This window comes from Megascapheus bottae, chromosome 8 (assembly GCF_031878675.1).
Source record: "Megascapheus bottae isolate mThoBot1 chromosome 8, mThoBot2.hap1, whole genome shotgun sequence".
Taxonomy (NCBI): domain Eukaryota; kingdom Metazoa; phylum Chordata; class Mammalia; order Rodentia; family Geomyidae; genus Megascapheus; species Megascapheus bottae.
Window position 1 is genome coordinate 18,472,589 of NC_143516.1, and position 18,028 is coordinate 18,490,616.

General features: G+C 42.4%; 1 protein-coding gene across 7 annotated transcripts in view; it reads left to right on the plus strand.

The window, feature by feature from the left end:
- Nhsl1 (NHS like 1) overlaps positions 1-18,028 on the plus strand; it is a 212,845-nt gene that overhangs the window by 88,693 nt on the left and 106,124 nt on the right. For 4 of the 7 annotated variants that reach the window (XM_090338045.1, XM_090338048.1, XM_090338047.1 and 1 more), the window contains exon 1: positions 1,313-2,162. The exons of the other annotated variants lie outside the window; for them this stretch is intronic. In XM_090338045.1, coding sequence (XP_090194171.1) covers positions 1,961-2,162 — 202 coding nt within the window. In that variant the 5' untranslated portion in view covers positions 1,313-1,960. Of the gene's footprint in view, positions 1-1,312; positions 2,163-18,028 lie in introns of those variants that run through there. 7 annotated transcript variants of the gene reach the window in all.

The window sequence follows — 18,028 nt, forward strand, 5'->3', positions numbered from 1 at the left end:
TCCGTCAGAAGAGTATCCTTAGATGTTTGAACTTTGAGGTCGGCCACTGGCATAATCATATCATTTCCCCTCCTGTATAATAGTGACCAAAGTGGATCTATTATTTTAGTGTAGCGCCAAAGCAGGCCCAGATTAGGTGGTGATGGTAAAGCTCTGCCCCAGCAAAATGTGGCATCACAGAGTCCCTGTCTATGCCACAGGGTATGCACTCTTTCCCCGGGGCTGAGAGGTTGCCTATCTGTAACTCGAATGGTTTAAACTACATGGTCCCTTGAGATTTCTTTTGGCTTTTCATGGAGTCAACATTGGTGCTACCTGTCTCTTACCTGTTTTCTAGTTTACTTGAGATACTTGTCCCAGGAACATTTTGTTCTTCCTTTACAAATGTCCCAATCATTGTAACCATGTAGAATCATTTTCTTACAATCTCATTGTGCATTGTAGTAGATACCAAGTCCTAGCTTTTAATCAGTTTATTTTCAAGCAGATTTGTTAGTCAATAAATGAGCTGAATGCTGAGTAAAGCAGGCACAGAGAATCTGGTCTCTACTTGTTACTTGTGCACCTTATGCAGAGTTTTATCTTGGGAAGGGAATGGTGACACTGGTATCTGTGGTGGAATATACTCTTATAAACCCAGGACCAAGCCATTATGCTAGCACTGGGGAAGGGCTGTACCCAAATGCATAGCAAGATCTGGCTGTAGATGATTTGCATAAGAGGCCAAGGGCTGGGCCGGCAACTAGTTGCTCTAGCACAACTCTCAGTCTCAGGTAGGATTCAGGATGATCTTTCAAAACTGGAGAGGGATAAACCCAGAGACCAGCCAGAGGTATTTGTCTTTGGCTCTGGTGCTGTTGTTGACAGGCAGGAGAAGTAACAGGTACAAGTGTAGATACATTTCACCTTTGCTGAAAGCTAGAAGGGAAGTAAGTGGTGTCATTTTAACCTCTTGGAAGTTTATTTCTCTAAACTACAGCAGTTCCTACCTAATGCTGTGTGTGTGTGTGTACAACTCATTAAGATTCCTTCACAAAATTGCACTTTCACAAGTGGAGTCTGAGAACTCATGAATCAGGTTTTTAGATCCCAGGACTGTCTGCCTTCTGCCACAGTTGTACCAGAGTTGAGAAGTTTGCCAGGCCTGGGAAGTGTGGCCGGCGGAGGGGCGGGGCCCTGGCTGGCCAATGAGGAGCCTCCCGTGCTGGCAAGCCTATCATCTTCCCCTGGAGCGCCCACTCTGTAATCCAAGCGCTAGCCACGCAGCCTGGTTTATTGTTTGTGGAGTCCCGTGGCTCGCCGGCGCTTCCCAGGCAGGAACCAGGGCTAGTGGGCGGTTTATGATTCTGCGGTGTGCCGGGTCAAGTGGGCCAAGCCCTTTGATTTCTCCCAAGAAACCTGCATGGGGGAACTACAAACTAAGGGCGCTCCTGATGCTGGATCTTTTCTCCGGGGCGGGGAGTTCCTCTCCCACACCCCAAGGCAGGCTGGCCGGAGAGGAACGATGCCTGGGAGAGGCGTAGGATTACAGTCCAGGATGCTAGGGATACCCCAGGAACCACACCTTGGCCCTGTTCTTCATCAGGTCTTTGACAAGTGAACCTGAAAGAGCCACCCTGCCGCGTTTTTGAACTTGTAATGATTTTGTTTATTTATTTATTTTTAATCTGTGGCTATTCTCACCCCCAGAAACTATCACGATGTGAGGGGCGTGCAACATTTATTTTATTTCATCTATTTTTTTTTTTTGACGTCCTAATCTTTCCTTTCCCTTTGCCTGTGAATTGCGGACACAGAAGCAGTCCTGCACGGTGCCAAGCCTGACTTCAAACATTGTCTGAGTGAGAAAGAGGAAGAAAAGCTCTCCTCCCTTCACAGACCCTGCTGGCCAATTTAAAAAACCTGAGCTTTTTGTCTGGGTGCTGCCTTTTGTTTCTAGTGGATGTTGCTGTGAGGGAAGATGAAAAAGGAGGGCTCCTCCGGGCCTTTCAGACTCCAGCCACATCCAGGCTCTCTCTCCCGTGCTGTGAGCTGGATAAATTTCTCCTCCTTGTCCAGGCAGACAAAGAGGCTGTTCCGCAGCGATGGGGAGCTGTCGGTTTGTGGGCAGCAGGTGGAAACTGATGACGACAACTGGATATACAGAACTCAGCCCAAAAAAGGTGACTTGACTTTTCTTTGTCATTTAATGATTTAAAAAAGCTTCTTATATACCATTCTTGGTTTCTATCAACTGATTTTCCTGTCATGATTTTTGCCCTTTTAAGAGTTTCATTTTTGTCATTGTTACTATGGGAATTCAGCATCATTCATTAGCTTACATGCCCCTCAAATTAGATTGAATGTGAGGTTATGTTCCTTCTAAGAGAGAATAAGTAGCTGTTACTTGCCCTCAGCAAACACTCTTCCTCTCTCCCAAACTCATTCTCCCCCCACTTCCCTCCCTTTCACCTTTCTTCCCTTCCTTCCAATTCCTGGGAGTTGGATAAAGTTCAACCAAGAAGGGTCTCTGCTGATGGGACAAGGAGCTTTTTCTGAAACTATATTGAGAAACTTTGAGACTAAGTCCTTCTGCATGTTTCTTCTAAGAAAGTTAATAAGTTGGATGACTGAATTAGACAGGTGTAAGTATGGAGCTTTGAGGAAAATAGTCATATAAGAAAGGGCTTACCTTTGATATTTTGGCCAAAAAATGTTTTTGGATTCCTACCAGGGTCCAGCACTGTTCTCAGGATTGGCATATTTTGTGTCCTTCAAAGGAAAGGAAAAATACCAGCTGTTCTGGGAGAGAGGAAAACTTCAGTATTTCTGTTTTAGCTGCAGAATTTCTTAGTTCGTCTTCTTAGAATGTTTTCTGCAGGGACTGAATTGTTTAACAGCTCTAATATGGTTTCTCCCCTGCCTAGTAGGGAAGCACTGTTTTAAGAATTACAAAGGAACCTAGTGCAGCAATTGTTCTCCTTTCTTATCGCATTCCTCTAGGCCTGGAGAAACCTTGTGAATCTCTGTGACCTACTCTTTTTCCTCTTTTGGGAATCAAGACTGCTGAAATGAAAGAGAATCAGCTAAACTGACTATGTGCTTCTGGGGACCATAATTGTTCTGTGTAGATTGAGAATTCAATGTAGCCCTTCTTCAGGGCCATCGTGTGTGTGTGTGTGTGTGTGTGTGTGTGTGTGTGTGTGTGTGTGTGTGTGTGTTAAGCTATTTGTGCATTTGTGCTTGCCTATTAAACTGTAGTATAGGAGTGCTCTGTGAAGATGCAGGTTTATTAGGTCAAGAGGTAGTGGTGATATAGTGCTTAAAATGCCTCCTTTTAGTTCAGACACTTTGTGGTTGCCAAGCTTTAGAAATGGCATTTGTGCTTTCTGGCCAGTACTTTGTAGTTTACTAAGTCATGAACTTTACTTTTCTAAAATGAGCTGTGGTTTTGGTGAATGGTTGGGTTGCAGTGTTAGAAGCAAAAATGTTTGTAGGGTAGATACAGTAGTGCTGTGGTTGTACAAGGGTGGAGTTTTGATTCCTTTGGCCCTAGCCAAAGGTGGTTTCTTAAGGCTTGCTTTGCTTTAAGTTAACAACTGTCAAGTTCCTGTTGAAGACTTGTGTGCATGGGAGTATGTGTCTTTTCACCTTCCATTGTAGATGGCTCATCTAAATTAACATTAAGTGGAAAGGTACTGTGAATTTGCATGTCTTGGTTATAGCTGGGAAATGAAGCAAGTACAGTACACATGAGTTGTGGAAAATAAAGAAGTCCTTGTAAAGAACTGGGGAAACTTGTAAAGGGAGGGAGGGCTTGTTTATGCAAGAATACAAAAGATAGTACCCTTTATCCCTTCATGCAATAGGGTTGCAGTAGTCCAATGAGGGTAAATGGAGGGGTAATACAGTGTATAAAATTATGTACTTTGACATAGAGTAGGGGATGATTCTTCACAGCTTGCCTATATAACAGAACCCATGGTATTAGATTTGGCTTTCACACTTGACTTATAAAAGAGGACTGGCTCCCATCTTGGACATACTCTGTCTCTGGGATGTGTTGGGTCAGTCAGTCTTTATTCCATGTAATTATTTTCTCAGGAGAAAGGTGGAAGTGACCTACATATCAGAAAGATATGTAGGTGTTTTCTTAAGATACCCAAAGGAGGTTAAATTCTAGCCAGGATTATAGGCAACATTCTGATACCACTGTTCGTGTGTGTGTGTGTGTGTGTGTGTGTGTGTGTGTGTGTGTGTGTGTATGTATGTATGTGTATGTATTTAAAATGTTTCCAAAAGAGTAGTGCCTCACACCTACAATCCATATATTCAGGAGGCTCAGATTGGGAAGATGGTGGTTCAGTGCCAGCCTGGGCAAAAAGTTAGCAAAAACCTTCCATGTATCTCAACAAATAAACCAGGTATGTGGTCCACCTCTGCAGTCCCAGCTATGAGGGAGATGGTGGATAGGAGGGTCACAGTCCAAGACCAGACAGTAAGACACTATCTGAAGAATAATAAAATCCACAAGGGATGATGTCCAGAATGTAAACAGTACTGCCCCTGAAAGGAAAAATAAAAGTTACCAGAAGATAGTGATTGCTATCTCCAAAGCAATCGCCTGTAAGTTCTTAGATTTTGTTACAGCACAGCCTAAGTCTCAAAACACTCTTATATTGACATTTGCACGCAGGAAGGTAAGAATGAATTCAGTCAGGGCAAAGAGTCTTAAAAGAGTATAAAAACTTCTATTAAGGGTGAAGTTATGAGCCAGGAATGTAGCCTCGTGGTAGAGTGCTCGCTTAGCATGCATGAAGTCCTGGGTTCAATTCCTTGGTACCACATGCACAGGAAGAAGCCAGAAGTGATGATGTGGCTCAAGTGGCAGAGTGCTGGCCTCAAAAGAAAAAAGTGTCCAAGGACAGTGCCCAGGTCTTGAGTTCAAGCCTCAGGACTTGAGGGGAGGGGAGAATATAGTTATTATGGGGCATGGTGATATGTGAAGGCCTTGGTGTGGGACACTGGAAGATTTTGGATTTGAGGACAGCCTAGGCTTCCTAACAAGACCTTGTCTCAAAAACAGAAACAAACCTTGCCCACACACAAATGAGCAGTCATCCTTTCTTACATTCTCAGTGTGATGTCATCCATATTGGAACCTAATCATAAATTCAAGGGTATAAAGCTGTGTTTTCTTAAGTAGGAGATTCAATGACTCCTGAGTGATTGCCTTCATTAGATGTCTGTGTAGTTAAAAAGAGGGAGGGGGGATTGTAGATGAGACTGCGTATCTTCCTTTCTAGAGCTGGGGAACAGGAAGTCTTCCTAAGTACTATGTGCAGAATATAAAGACACACATGACTGAATTCTAGCTTTTATGCTTATAATGGAGAAGTAGGAATTGGCGTTGTGGCTCAAGTGGTAGAGTGCTAGCTGAAGAGTTCAGGACAGCATCCAGACCCAGAGTTCAAGCCCCATGACTGACATCCTCCCCCCCCAAAAAATGGAGAAGTAGATGAGCCGTGAAAGGTGGAAAACAAAGGTAAGTGTGAAAAGTGTAACATATGTGGCTGGAACATCTTCATGTGTTCTGTGGTCATCTGGCTGCGAGCACTGACTTGAACATTATGTAATGAGCCTTTCTTTCTTCCCTCCCTCCCTCCCTCCCTCCCTCCCTCCCTCCCTCCCTCCCTCCCTCCCTCCCTGTCTTCTCTCTTTCTCTCCTTTCTTTCTCTCTTTATATATCTCCTTCCTTCCCACCGCGCCCCCCCCCCCCAACCAGGTAAGCTTTTTTGTTCCAGGCTAGTACTCTACCACTTTGAGATCTATGAGTCTCATGGACTTTCTTCTCAAGGCTGGCTTTGGACCATGATTCTCAGATCTCAGCCTCCTGAGTAGCTAGGATTATAGGCCTCAGCCACCGGTACCCAGCTGAGCAAATACTTCCTTACCAGCTCTCTAGAAGGTTCTGGGGGGAACAAATACTGGCTAACAGTATTTGTTCTGTGCTTCCCTTTTTGTTTGCTCAAGTAAACCCCTAAGGAGGTAGGCTAGTAAGTAGTGGGGTGCACTTTCATTGAGCAGAACATGTTTGCTGTATTCCTCCCTGCTGTCATTTGCTAGGGCAGAGGTGTGCTTGATGATGCTGGCATAGGCAAGTCACAGACCAACAGTGACAGACATGCAAAATTTGCTTCTAGTCACATTATCAAATTTGACTCATTTGGATTTCAGTACCTACTGACTTCCCTAGTCACGTCAAAAGTGGCCCAAGATAGAGCTGAGGCTGGAACTACCAAGGCAGAGCACATGCTCAGTATGCTTTAGTGTGCAGCAGGCCCTGGGCCACCCCACACCCTCCTCCTCTCTCCCCCAAACGAGAGCCAGAGGATGGCCTTAGTAGGTATAAAAGATAAAGAAAATTTCATGTAGTAGTTTATCAGTTCTTCAGTGTTGGAATTGAGTATATGTAATTTCAGTCCTTGCAAGAAAACAGGATACTTGTTCACAGTGAAATTAGATTAATAATTACTTCAGGTATTGTAATGGAGAGAAAAAGCCTAGAAGTTCACAAATGGCAAATTGAGGCTCCCATTTCCATGTAAATAACAGTGCTTTATTATTTGCATCTTATTGGTAAAATCTTTAAGATTATGGGACTGAAGTACAGTTTGTGATCCTTATAGAAACCAAAAGAGCTTTGGCAAATATTGTTGAAGTAGCATTCCAAGTTTGTAACTGTACTGAATAAGTAAGTTTTGTTTATTGTGAGGCTCATGTTATGTTGGAAAAAAAAATAACAAACAGGGTCCAGGAGTTTAGCCTAGTGGTAGAGTGCTTGCCTTAGCTTCCATGAAGACCCGGATTCAGTTCCTCGATACCACATACATAGAAAAAAAGCCAGAAATGGTGCTGTGGCTCAAGTAGTAGAACTCTAGCCTTGAGAAAGCCCAAGGACAGTGCCCAAGCCCTGAGTTCAAGGCCCAGGACTGGCAAAAAAAAAACAAAACAATATATATATATATATATATATATATATATATATATATCAAACTGGATTTCACCCTAGCAGAAGATATAAAATGAATAATGTTGTATAGCCAATATGATATTTGTTCCCTTCTCTGCTTCCTGCAGAAACTGACATCTGTGGAAGGGATAAACAGCGAGTGCCACTTACTATTTGATCTGCTCCATTGAGATTGCCCTTTGTTGACCCGGGATTGTTTCATTTTTCTGGAGTCAGCAGTCTCACTGCCTTGTGTATCACTCAGAAAGGCCCTTTTTGGTAATTAAGTTGTAGAGATTTACTGAAAACATGTCTTGTTTAATACCATTTCTTTATTTTAAAAGGTTGTGGGCTTGTTCGGAGAGTTAGATGTCTAGTCAAATGACTAGAAACAACCTGAAAGAAAGACATTTGAAGAAGTAATGTTGCAAGGCTCCCGTGACTTACTTCTTGGGAGGTAAAAGTCTGGAGAATGAAGATCAAAAACCATGCTAAAAAAAAAATCCACGAGACTCATCTCCAAAATAACCAGCAAAATACCTTGCTGAAGATGTGGCTTAAGTGGTAGGGAACACACCAACTGAACAAGCAACAAGAGCAAATGTTGTAAGACCTTGAGAAAAGCAAGTAACTTCTTGCCATGGCATATGCTTGGAAGTGAGCAACCTGTGTCCTTTTCCACCTGAAATGCCTTTATGTAGTTAAGCTTCTTTTTTTTTTTTTTTTGCCGGTCCTGGGCTTGAGCTCAGGGCCTGAGCACTGTCGTTGGACTTTCTCAAGGCTAGAGCTCTACCACTTGAGCCTCAGCACCACTTCCGGCTTTTTTCTATGTATGTGGTATCGAGGAATCGAACCCGGGTCTTCATGCATGCTAGGCAGGCACTTTAACCACTAGGCCAAACTCCCGGCCTAGTAGTACTTAAGCTTCTTTACAAGTAGTTATACCTAAAAATAATCTTCAAAGACCCAGCATATTTTTAGGGCTCACTATCATGTCCTTTGTAGTTACTATGGAATGCATTATATTTGTATGTGATTTCAGGGGGTTTAGGTTTAACTATAATATTTTAAGAATCAGATTAGTGTTGTCTGGATTTTTTGTTTTTTGTTTTTGTTTTTTGGTTGGTCATGGGGCTTGAACTCTGTGCGTGGGCACTGCCTCTGAGCTCTTCAGCTCAAGGCTGTCACTGTACCATTTGAGCCACAGTGCCACTTCCATTTTTCTGTAGGTTAATTGGAGATAAGAGTCTCATGGTCTTCCATGCCTGGGCTGGCTTTGAACCGAGTTCCTCAGATCTCAGCGTCCTGAGTAGCTAGGATTATAGGCATGAGCCACTGTGCCCACTTTTTTTTTTTTTAAAGCACTGTTTTCTATTGAATACTCCAGTTCACTCTAGTCTTCTAGTATTATCTCTTAGTGGCCTGCTATGTTTGCACCTACCTATGTGTTAGCACAGTTTATGCAGTTAGCAGCTCTTTCCTGGCCTTCTAAGGAGCCCTATACATTTTTACTTCCTCCTTCCCTGCCCCCCATACCTCCCAACCCTCTCTTTCTTTCTCCCTCTCTCTCCCTCGCACTCCCCCCCCCTCTCTCTCTCTCTCTCCCTCCCTCCCTCCCTCCCTCCCTCCCTCCTCTTCTCTTTTCTTTTAGTTGTAGGGCTTGAACTCTGGGCCTGGGCATTGTCCCTGAGCTCTTCAGCTTAAGACTAGTGTTCTACCATGTTAAGCCACAGTGCCACTTCCAGTTTTTCTGGTGGTTATTTGGAAATAAGAGTCTCACAGACTTTCATGCCTGAGCTAGCTTTGAACTGCAGTCCTCAGTTCTCATCCTCCTTTAGTAGCTTGGATTACAGGTGTGAACCACCAGTGCTCAGCTCTCTTTCTCTTTCTCTTCTGCTTGCTCGCTTGCTTGTACTTAAGGCCTAGTGTTCTTGTTTAGCTTATTTTGCTCAAGGGTTGTACTGTCCCGCTTGCACTATACCTTCATTTTTCACTTTTTGCTGGTTATTTGGAAATAAAAGTCTCTTGGGTCTTCCTGCCTGCATTGGTTTGAACCACAATTCTCAGATCTCAGCCTCATAAACAGGAGGATTATTTACATGTGTGAGCCACCATTGCCTGGCTGTTCCTCTCTTACGTTTCCAGTCTACTTCTACTTTAATCCATCCTTCAGTGTCTTTACAAGAGTGATCTTTCTAAGATGCAAATACAATTGAGTTACCTACCTCTTGGAGCTCTTCCAGTCCATGCTCTAATCCTTTTAACTGCAGGATTATACATAGCATGTAAACTATGAGTCTTCCACAGTCTCAGGAACTTGTATTGCCCTTTTCTTCCCTGTGCCAGGATACGCCAGCCCCCTTATTTGCCTGGAAACTTGCTACTTAACCTTCCAAACTCACTTTCAATCTTTGGGATGTCTCCTTTAATCCCCTCAGAGCAGAGCAGATTCTTTCCGTCTCTGTTGTTCCTCTACTTTCTTCAACCCTCTGTAATTGCATTTGTCATACACTGGATTATATATATTTGCTTATGTGTCTATATGGTGAATGAGACTGTGAACTCTTTAGGACAGAGACCCAGTCACACTTAGATTTTGTGAGTCCAAATGCTGATGAAACGGTTGCTGAAGAGACCGTAAAGATCCTAACTCATCAGGCTCTGCTAATGGTACCCTTTGCTCAGGTTGATGTGCTAACTTCTATCTGAATTTGGCTGTAAAAATTGTGGCCTGCATATAGCACTGTGTGCTTAGTATCTGAACTTTTTTACCCCCACTGGAGCAAAAGAGAGGATTCGCTTTCAGGAGCACAGTTTTGATGTCAGCCTGCTGTTTACTGTTGGGGCACCCAAGCCCTGTGTGCATCAGACACTTTTTACTTTTTTTTTTTTTTTTTTAATGCCAGTCCTGGGGCTTGAACCCAGGGCCTGAGCACTGTCCCTGGGCTTTCTCAAGGCTAGCATTCTACCACTTGAGCCTCAGCACCACTTCCAGCTCTTCTATGTATGTGGTACCGAGGAATTGAACCCAGGTCTTTGTGCATGCTAGGCAAGCACTCTACCACTAGGCCAAACTCCCATCCCCATCAGACACTTTTTAGAAACATTCTGTCATGATTTTGACCAATGAATAAAGTTGACTTTAGTGAGCAGAGATTAGATATAGGATGGGTGCTAAAGAGTTGTTGCTTCATTTTCTCCCTTCTCTCCCTCCCCTCCCTGGTTGTTTAGAACTGTAATACTCCTAATCTCAGCCCCTGAGTAGCTAGACTTATCCAAGCTGGGTCTTCGTGCATGCTAGGCAAGCATTCTACCACTAGGGCACACTCCTGGCCTCCTGAGTAGCTATACGTACAAGGGGAGGTGGGGAATCCTGGCACCTTTCTTAGCTCTTTTCCCTGCTCTTGTTTTTGTCCCCTTCCTGCCACCAGACTAATGACAGGAGTTCTTCAGTGGTTTTCCTTCCTAGACAGTGTTCTCTGAAACCTGTCTCTCTGCATGTTACCCAGCCCTCCCTGTCTTCTGGAGAGGTGCCTAGGCATCTTTTTGCTCTCTCATTAGGCTATGTCTCTTGAGCCATCCTTCTCTAGAAATCATCTCTGCCCACCTTCCTCTCTTCACTTCCTCAGATCTTTGTTCATCAGGTACTCTAGTGATCATACTTAGCAGTACATTTCAACCTTAGTTTGTTTTATATTCTCCAGCTCTTCTTTTTTCCATCTAATATACTCTATATTCAAAGTTAAGCTGTATCCTACAAATAGAATTTAACCTAGAAGACAGGAGGGATTTGCATTTTGATTATTGGTGTTTCTCCAAGCCTGGGTGAATGAATGAATGATGATGCAAAGAGCTGGTCAAGACCTCTGGATGTTTTGTTTCTGTCACTTACTAATTGTGTGAACTGAATAAGTTGTACAATCTCTTTAGGCTCTGTTTTCATTTCTGTAAAATGAGATAATGCCTATTTACCAAATGGATTGGTAGCAGACACAATTTGTTGAATGAGCATTGTATGTGTTTATGATGCTAGCTTATGAACTAGATGTTATATTTAATGCTACATGCCACTGACTACCACTAGTCAATTAAATTGGAGAACATACCTTCTTATTAGCATGGCGTATATTATTCCGTAGATTTCCAGTATGAAAGTAAGTGTTTTAAGCCAGGTGCTGGTGGCTCATATCTGTAATCTTAGCTACTCAAGAGGCTGAGATCTAGAATTGTGGTTCAAAGCCAGCCTGAGCAGAAAAATCCATGAGATTTCTATCTCCAGTTAACCACCTAAAAACCAGAAGTGAGGCAGTGGCTCAATGTGGTACAGGGCTAACCTTGAGCAAAAGAGCTCAAGGACAGCTCCCAATCCCTGAGTTCAAGCCCCAGGAATGGCTTCCCCCCCAAAAAAACAAAAACAAAAACAAACATAGTAAGTGTTCTGGGAGTGATTGTATATAGCCCAAGCAACTCAAGAAGAAGCTATTTCTTTTTTTTTTTCTTTTTTTTTGGGGGGAGGGTGGTCATGGAACTTGAACTCTGGGCCTGGGCGTTGTTTCTGAGCTCTTCAGCTCAAGGCTAGTGCTCTACCATTGAGCCTCAGTGCCACTTTCTGTTTTGTAGTGATTAATTGGAGATAAGACTCTTATGAACTTTAGTGCCCAGGCTTGCTTAGAACTGATGTCCTCAGAATTTAGTCTCCTGAGTAGTTAAGATTACAGGTGTGAGCCACCACGTACAGCCCATCACTTCTTTACCTAATTCTCCAAGTATTTTATATACAGTGTTTATGTTAAATCCTGAAAAGAACAAAATGCTAAATTGAAAGTTGTCTGAATCATCCCATTCAGCAATAGCTAGTGTCTAGCAAGCTAGACACTAGAGGAATTGTCTAGTTATTGTAAGTGTTCAATGAAGCTAATAATTTGTTTGATAAACAAGAAAGGGTCAGAGCAGGGCTAGGAGTTTGGCCTAGTGGTAGAGTGCTTGCCTAGATGCACAAAGACCTGGGTTAAATTCCTCAGGACCAAATATATAGAAAAAAAGCCAGAAGTGGTACTGTGACTCAAGTGGTAGAGCTCTATCCTTTTTTTTTTCTTTTTCTTTTTTTTTTAATCTTTTTTTTTATTGTAATTAGTAAAAGGGTTACATGATATTTGTCAGATAGAAGGTGCATTAATTCACATACATTGATACCCTTTCGCATGTCTTGGTACCCATTTCCCTCCCCCCCCCGACCCCTAGAGCTCTATCCTTGAGAAAGCCCAAGGACAGTTCTCAGGCCCTGAGCCCAAGCCCAAGACTGGCAGAGAAAGAAAGAAAGAGAGAGAGAGGGAGGGAAGGAGGGAGGGAGCTGAAAGCTAGGTAGGAAAAATTCTCAGTGTCTAGATAGAGAACCAAGCTTACTTTTTTAGACAAAGAAATGACATTGACATTGGGGTCAAACACTCCATAACCTTGGTTTTCAGGGAAATACTCTGCACTGGTATGTATTTCCTACTTCTAGATGTTCAGCTCTTTTAGGGCTATGTTTCCCATGAGGGGCTTTTAAAAAAAAAATAAGTTCTTGGGTTTTGCTTACTGAATTTGGCATAAAACAACACTTTGAGAAGGCCACGTAGAGGCAAGAGCCTCTCCAGATGCTGTGTGAAATGACTTGAATGTGGGGTTACCTGGAGTGGCCTGACCCAGTGACTTTTCCCAGAGAAGGCACTCATTAGGGTGGAGGAACTCTACCCTGCCATTTCCATGCCCTCTTATTTTTGAAAAAGACCATGTTGGGAACAGTAATGGGTAGAAGATAAAGGAGGAAGGTGTTAATAAACTGGAGGGAAGAAGAGGAGTAAGCTATACAGAGGGACGAGATAATGAGGGCCACTACTTCTGGATGCTGGAGGCTTTGACCCCATTTCTCTCCCTTCTCCCCAAAAACAAGGAAGTAATAGTTGTCTCTGGGAATTGGCCATATTTCTGATGTAATACTAATTGTACACTTGAAGTATGTTACAGTACATGTTTTTAAGACAGTTTCATGAAATTTCTCTACTTGTTTGGACAGAAAAACAAGAATAAAGGTTCATCTAGTCACTGGTTAAAATAATTCTAGACCAAGTGAAGTGGCAAGTTTGGGTTCCATATGTCTTTATCTTCCTCTGAGGAAAACTTGAAAGCCACAGAAGTTTGAGATTTCAAGAAATTGTGTTGCTTGAATTTTTTTTTTTTTTGCCAGTCCTGGGCTTGAGCTCAGGGCCTGAGCACTGTCCTTAGACTTACTCAAGGCTAGAGCTCTACCACTTGAGCCTCAGCACCACTTCCGGCTTTTTTCTATGTATGTGGTACCGAGGAATCGAACCCGGGTCTTCATGCATGCTAGGCAAGCACTTTAACCACTAGGCCAAACTCCCAGTCCCTATTGCTTGAAGTTTATTTAGTATTTTTTTATCTCCTTGAAAAAGAGAATAAACATTGTTCCCTTTGTTCTCTGGGTTTCTTTTTGTATCTAGAAACACTCCCACTAAAGGAGAAACTGGGTCTGTGGTGTTTCTGGATTGTATTCAGAAATAAACCAGAATTCTACCTGGACGCGGGTGTACATTGCTTTCATCTTGATTGGTGGAGCATTCTTTTGCAAAGCATTCCGGAAATTGTTGGTAATTTACCCTAGTGGGTGATTGTATTTTGTACTTGATTCTGTTGATACGATCATCTTGTCTGATGCTTTTTACTTACTTTTTTTTAACCAATAGAAAGAATATTTAGTGCTTTGACTTCTTAAAAAAGAAACTAGGATTTCTACTTTCAAATAATTTTATTCCTGAGTATCAGAACACTGTATTCCTACTATAAAAGGTTTTTCCTGATTAGCTTTCCAAACCCATTTGCTTGTCCTTTAGAATACAAATCTGTGTGTTATTCTGCCCCAGTGATCCTGGTTTGGTTGGATTTACAAGAAAATTTTGAGGTGACCCGTCTTAGTTTTTTGCTATTCTTGCTTTGAAAACTGTTGGGGGCGGGGCTCTTATTCACATTCCGTTGGCTCATCAGATCTTGGCTGTATCCCAGACCTTGGGATATGGGCTGGTTTATTCTGCTTTTATGTCATTGTAACCTGGAAAGGTTATGTGTCTCTCTTGGGAAATCTGGGCAGTTATGTTCCAACTCTTAACTAATAAAGGTTTAAACAAAAACCTAATTAGTGCATTTTCCCTCTGGTTTCTAAGAAAGTTGAGACAGCTTTCTCTGTAATAATTGCTGCTTCAAATGGAGAGGACCTTTTTATTATTATTAATTTTTAAAAATTAAGTAGCTGGACAAAATTCTAGAAGTCAGGTTATGAACATAATGTATCTTGTTTAATGTCACTCTCTCCATTATTCTCCCTCATCTTTCTCTAGGAGGGAGATCTTCTGTAATGGAATTATGGTGTGACTATTTCCCCTTTAAGTTAGCATAACTTCCAAAAGTTTTGCTTGTGTTTGGAGTAATATAAATACTATTAGCATTGGTTCCTGGTCCACACATTGGTATGTGTATATGCACAAAAAAACTTTGAGAACTAGCTTTCTTTCCTTGTATGCCCTTATCCTCTCATTTTAATTAAACCAATATTGTCAGTCTGACATAATTATTACTTTTTGCCTTTTTTGGGGGGCTTGGGGAGAGTGAGAGGCTTGGGATGTGAACTCAGGTCCTGGGCACTGTCCATGAGCTTTTTGATTCAAGGCTACTAGGGCTCTACCACTTTGCAGTACATTGTCATTTCTGGCTTTTTGGGTAGTTAATTGGAGGTAAGCAGCTCAAGGACTTTCTTGTGTGGGGAGCTTTGAATTACAATCCTCAGATCTCAGACTCCTAAGTAGGATTACAGATGTGAGCCACTGGTCCCCAACCCTTATTAGTTTTATGACTGAAAGTCGCAGCCTTTGATTAGAGCTTCCAGTGAGCTTCTTGAAGTGGAGTTTCATTATGCAGTATACTCGGTACACTGTCCTGCTGTGCAGAATCACATCATTCTATGTGATGGAGTTGTATAGAGAATCCCTGTGTGCATGCGTTTCTGTACACTCCAGTTACTTTTGAGATAAGGTATGAGTTAAAGTTGCAACTTAGAAAACCCTCTGATCTGAGGGTCAGGAGTTTGGCCTAGTGGTCGAGTGCTTGCCTAGCAAGCATGAAGACTGAGGTTCGATTCCTTGATACCACATACATAGAAAAAAAGCCAGAAGTGGTGCTGTGACTGTACTGATTGAGCTCTAGCCTTGAGAAAGTCCAAGGACAGTGGTCAGGCCCTGAACTCAAGCCCCAGGACTGACCAAAAAAAACCCCAACAAACCCTCTGGTCTGAAAACGGTGTTAGTGAGCACCTAAGCTTTTATCCACTTGTGTTTTCCTTGGTGCCCCTGACCTAGGACCACATGGTGTGTAAGAAGCCTTGAAAATTGCAGTGGGATTGAGCCATGTCCAGGTGAGCCTGGCTGTTTGTCACAGTGCAATGTGGAAGAGCCTGCTTATTTATTCTCAGGGGGATTCCTTTGTACCTGCTGGCCTACCACAGGGAAAGCCCATGAATAGAAAAACACCTGTCTGCCAATTTCTGCCTTATTTAGATTTTTTTCTCATTGCCCTTTCTACCCTACTAATGTCTTTATCTCCATAGGGGAAAATTAACCAAGTTGTTTATAGTTCATGTTACTTTACTTTTTTTGTGGGTGGTAGGGCTTGAATTCGGCCTGGGCGTTGTCCCTGAGCTCTTCAGCTCCAGGCTACTGCCATACCCTTGAGCCAAGCCCCACTTCCCATTTTCTAGAGATTAATTGGAGATAAGAGTTTCAGGTCCTTTTGTGCCTGTGCTGGCTTTGAACCTTGATCCTCAGATCTCAGCCTCTGGAGTAGCTAGGATTACAGGAGTGAACTACTGCACCCAGCTTACTTTACTTTTGAATAGTTAAGACTCCTTCCTCTGTGAACTGGATGGGGATCCTGTGTCTTAATTAAAAGAAAAGAATTTTCATTGAGACATAAAGCTACTGTTGGATCAAACTGATGATTAGTTGGAGGTACTTTTCTAAATCATGGTCCTGTGGGCTTGTATCCTTGTGTGTGTAAGATAGGAGAGAAGCATGTTGGCATTTCCGTATCTCTTAAGCTTTCCTTGATTACTTTTCAGAAAACTCAATTCAAAATACATTGTTCCTAACGTCTTGTGTCATGCATGGTCCCTGTGGAGTGTGTGGGCCGGTCATGGCTTCCACCGTAATCACTCACAGCAGCATTGTGGTTTCAGTCCTGCAAGGTGGATGGGATAGGTGGCAGGACCCACTTTTGTGGTGGGAAGGGAGGCCCTGGAAGATGATTTGCTGAAGCGATGCAGGAGATAAATGGTATAGACTGGGGATGAGTCCACTTCTGACAACTCACTCCCTTACCCTTCCCATGGCACTGCAGCATATATGGTCAAATACAATTCAATTCTCTTGAGGTATGTGATGTCACTTTATAATAATGTTATATAATATATATAATATGTGATGAACTTTGTAATAATCTGGTGGTGCCCTGCTGGGAGTATTGGTTTGTCAGAATCTTTCCGGTGGCCTAAAATGGGTCTGTCTCCACTGCTGCCCTGTATCTCATCATGACCACTTGCATTCCACTCTCTGTGTGGTTGTTGCATCTGTCTTTTGCAGTCCCTACTGCCGTCTGTGGTACTTAGCTGTTTCTGACTTGTGATGTTAGGTGGAATGTCTGGGCAGTCCAGATTGTTGCAATAGTGTTGACTTGAAGACTCGTTGAGATCCTGAGTTCTCATGGATCCAGAGTCTGTGTATGAGATCCTGACAGGTGTGCCCTCAATCAGAAGCCTCTGAGACTGCTTGCTTCTTGATCTTATTTTGAGTGGTTGACATTTGTTAGAGAAGTGATCTTGATAAGTGGATGTTACTCCAATATGTGAATTTTTTATATCATCTATCTGCTGTAGCTTTTTAGGATCATTGAATAAGTACAAGTTGTAAATAATGCATGGACCCATGAGTGTATTTTGAAAAATCTCCTAATTTCATTTCTTTTTATAAGCCTGAAATTGTTACTAGTTCTCTACAGTAGGATTACTGTCCACTTTATTGTTTTATTTAGTGAGCAAGCTTAGCTTTACAAGGTTTGGTATAATCATTTATTACTTCTAGTAACATTAAACTTTTTCTTCCCTCACATCTCCTCTTCTGTCTTTTCTTGTCCACATCTGATATCAAATATAGTTACTTTTTGTTGGTTGTGGGGCTTGAACTCTGGGCCTGGGCTTGTCCCTGAGCTCTTCAGCTCAGTACTCTACCACTAGTACTAGTACTCTAGTATACCACTAGTATCTAGTACTCTACCACTTGAGCCATAGCACCACTTCAGTTACTTGTTTTTCATATGGCTAAATGTCTTTCCTCCTTCTCTTCTTCTTTCCAGAGTTTTGTTAGGTAGTTAAGCCTTGAAGGCCTGTTCATCTTCTTATGTCTTTTTCTTGAATGCTTATGTTATAGGTATGTGCTAGCACATTTATATTTTATATCTTTTATTTGATGGTTCTGGGGTTTGTACTCAGGGCCTAGTGTTTGCTAGGTAAGTGTTCTACCTCTAGAGCTATACCTCCAACACCTTTGTTTTAGTTTTTCAGATAAGATGTTGTGCTTTTGGCTTGGGTTTCCTACCAGTGCTCCTGCTTCCACCCAATTTTCCTACCTCCTGCCTCCCATGTAGCTGAGATTATAGGCATGCACCATCTGGCTTACTTTTCTTTGAGGAGGAAGGATTTGTACTAGAGTTTGAACTCAGGGTTCCTGTGTGTGCTAGACAGATATTCTACTGCTAAGCCATGCTTTCAGTCCTTTTTGCAATGGCTATTTTTAGGGTAAGGTATGGATATCTGCCTGGTCGCACATCTAGTCCATGATTGGCTTATTTTAGGCTTCCCACTGTAACAGAGATCACAGGTATATTATCACCATGCATAGTTTGTTTCCATTGAGGCAGAGTCTTGTGAATTTTCTGTCC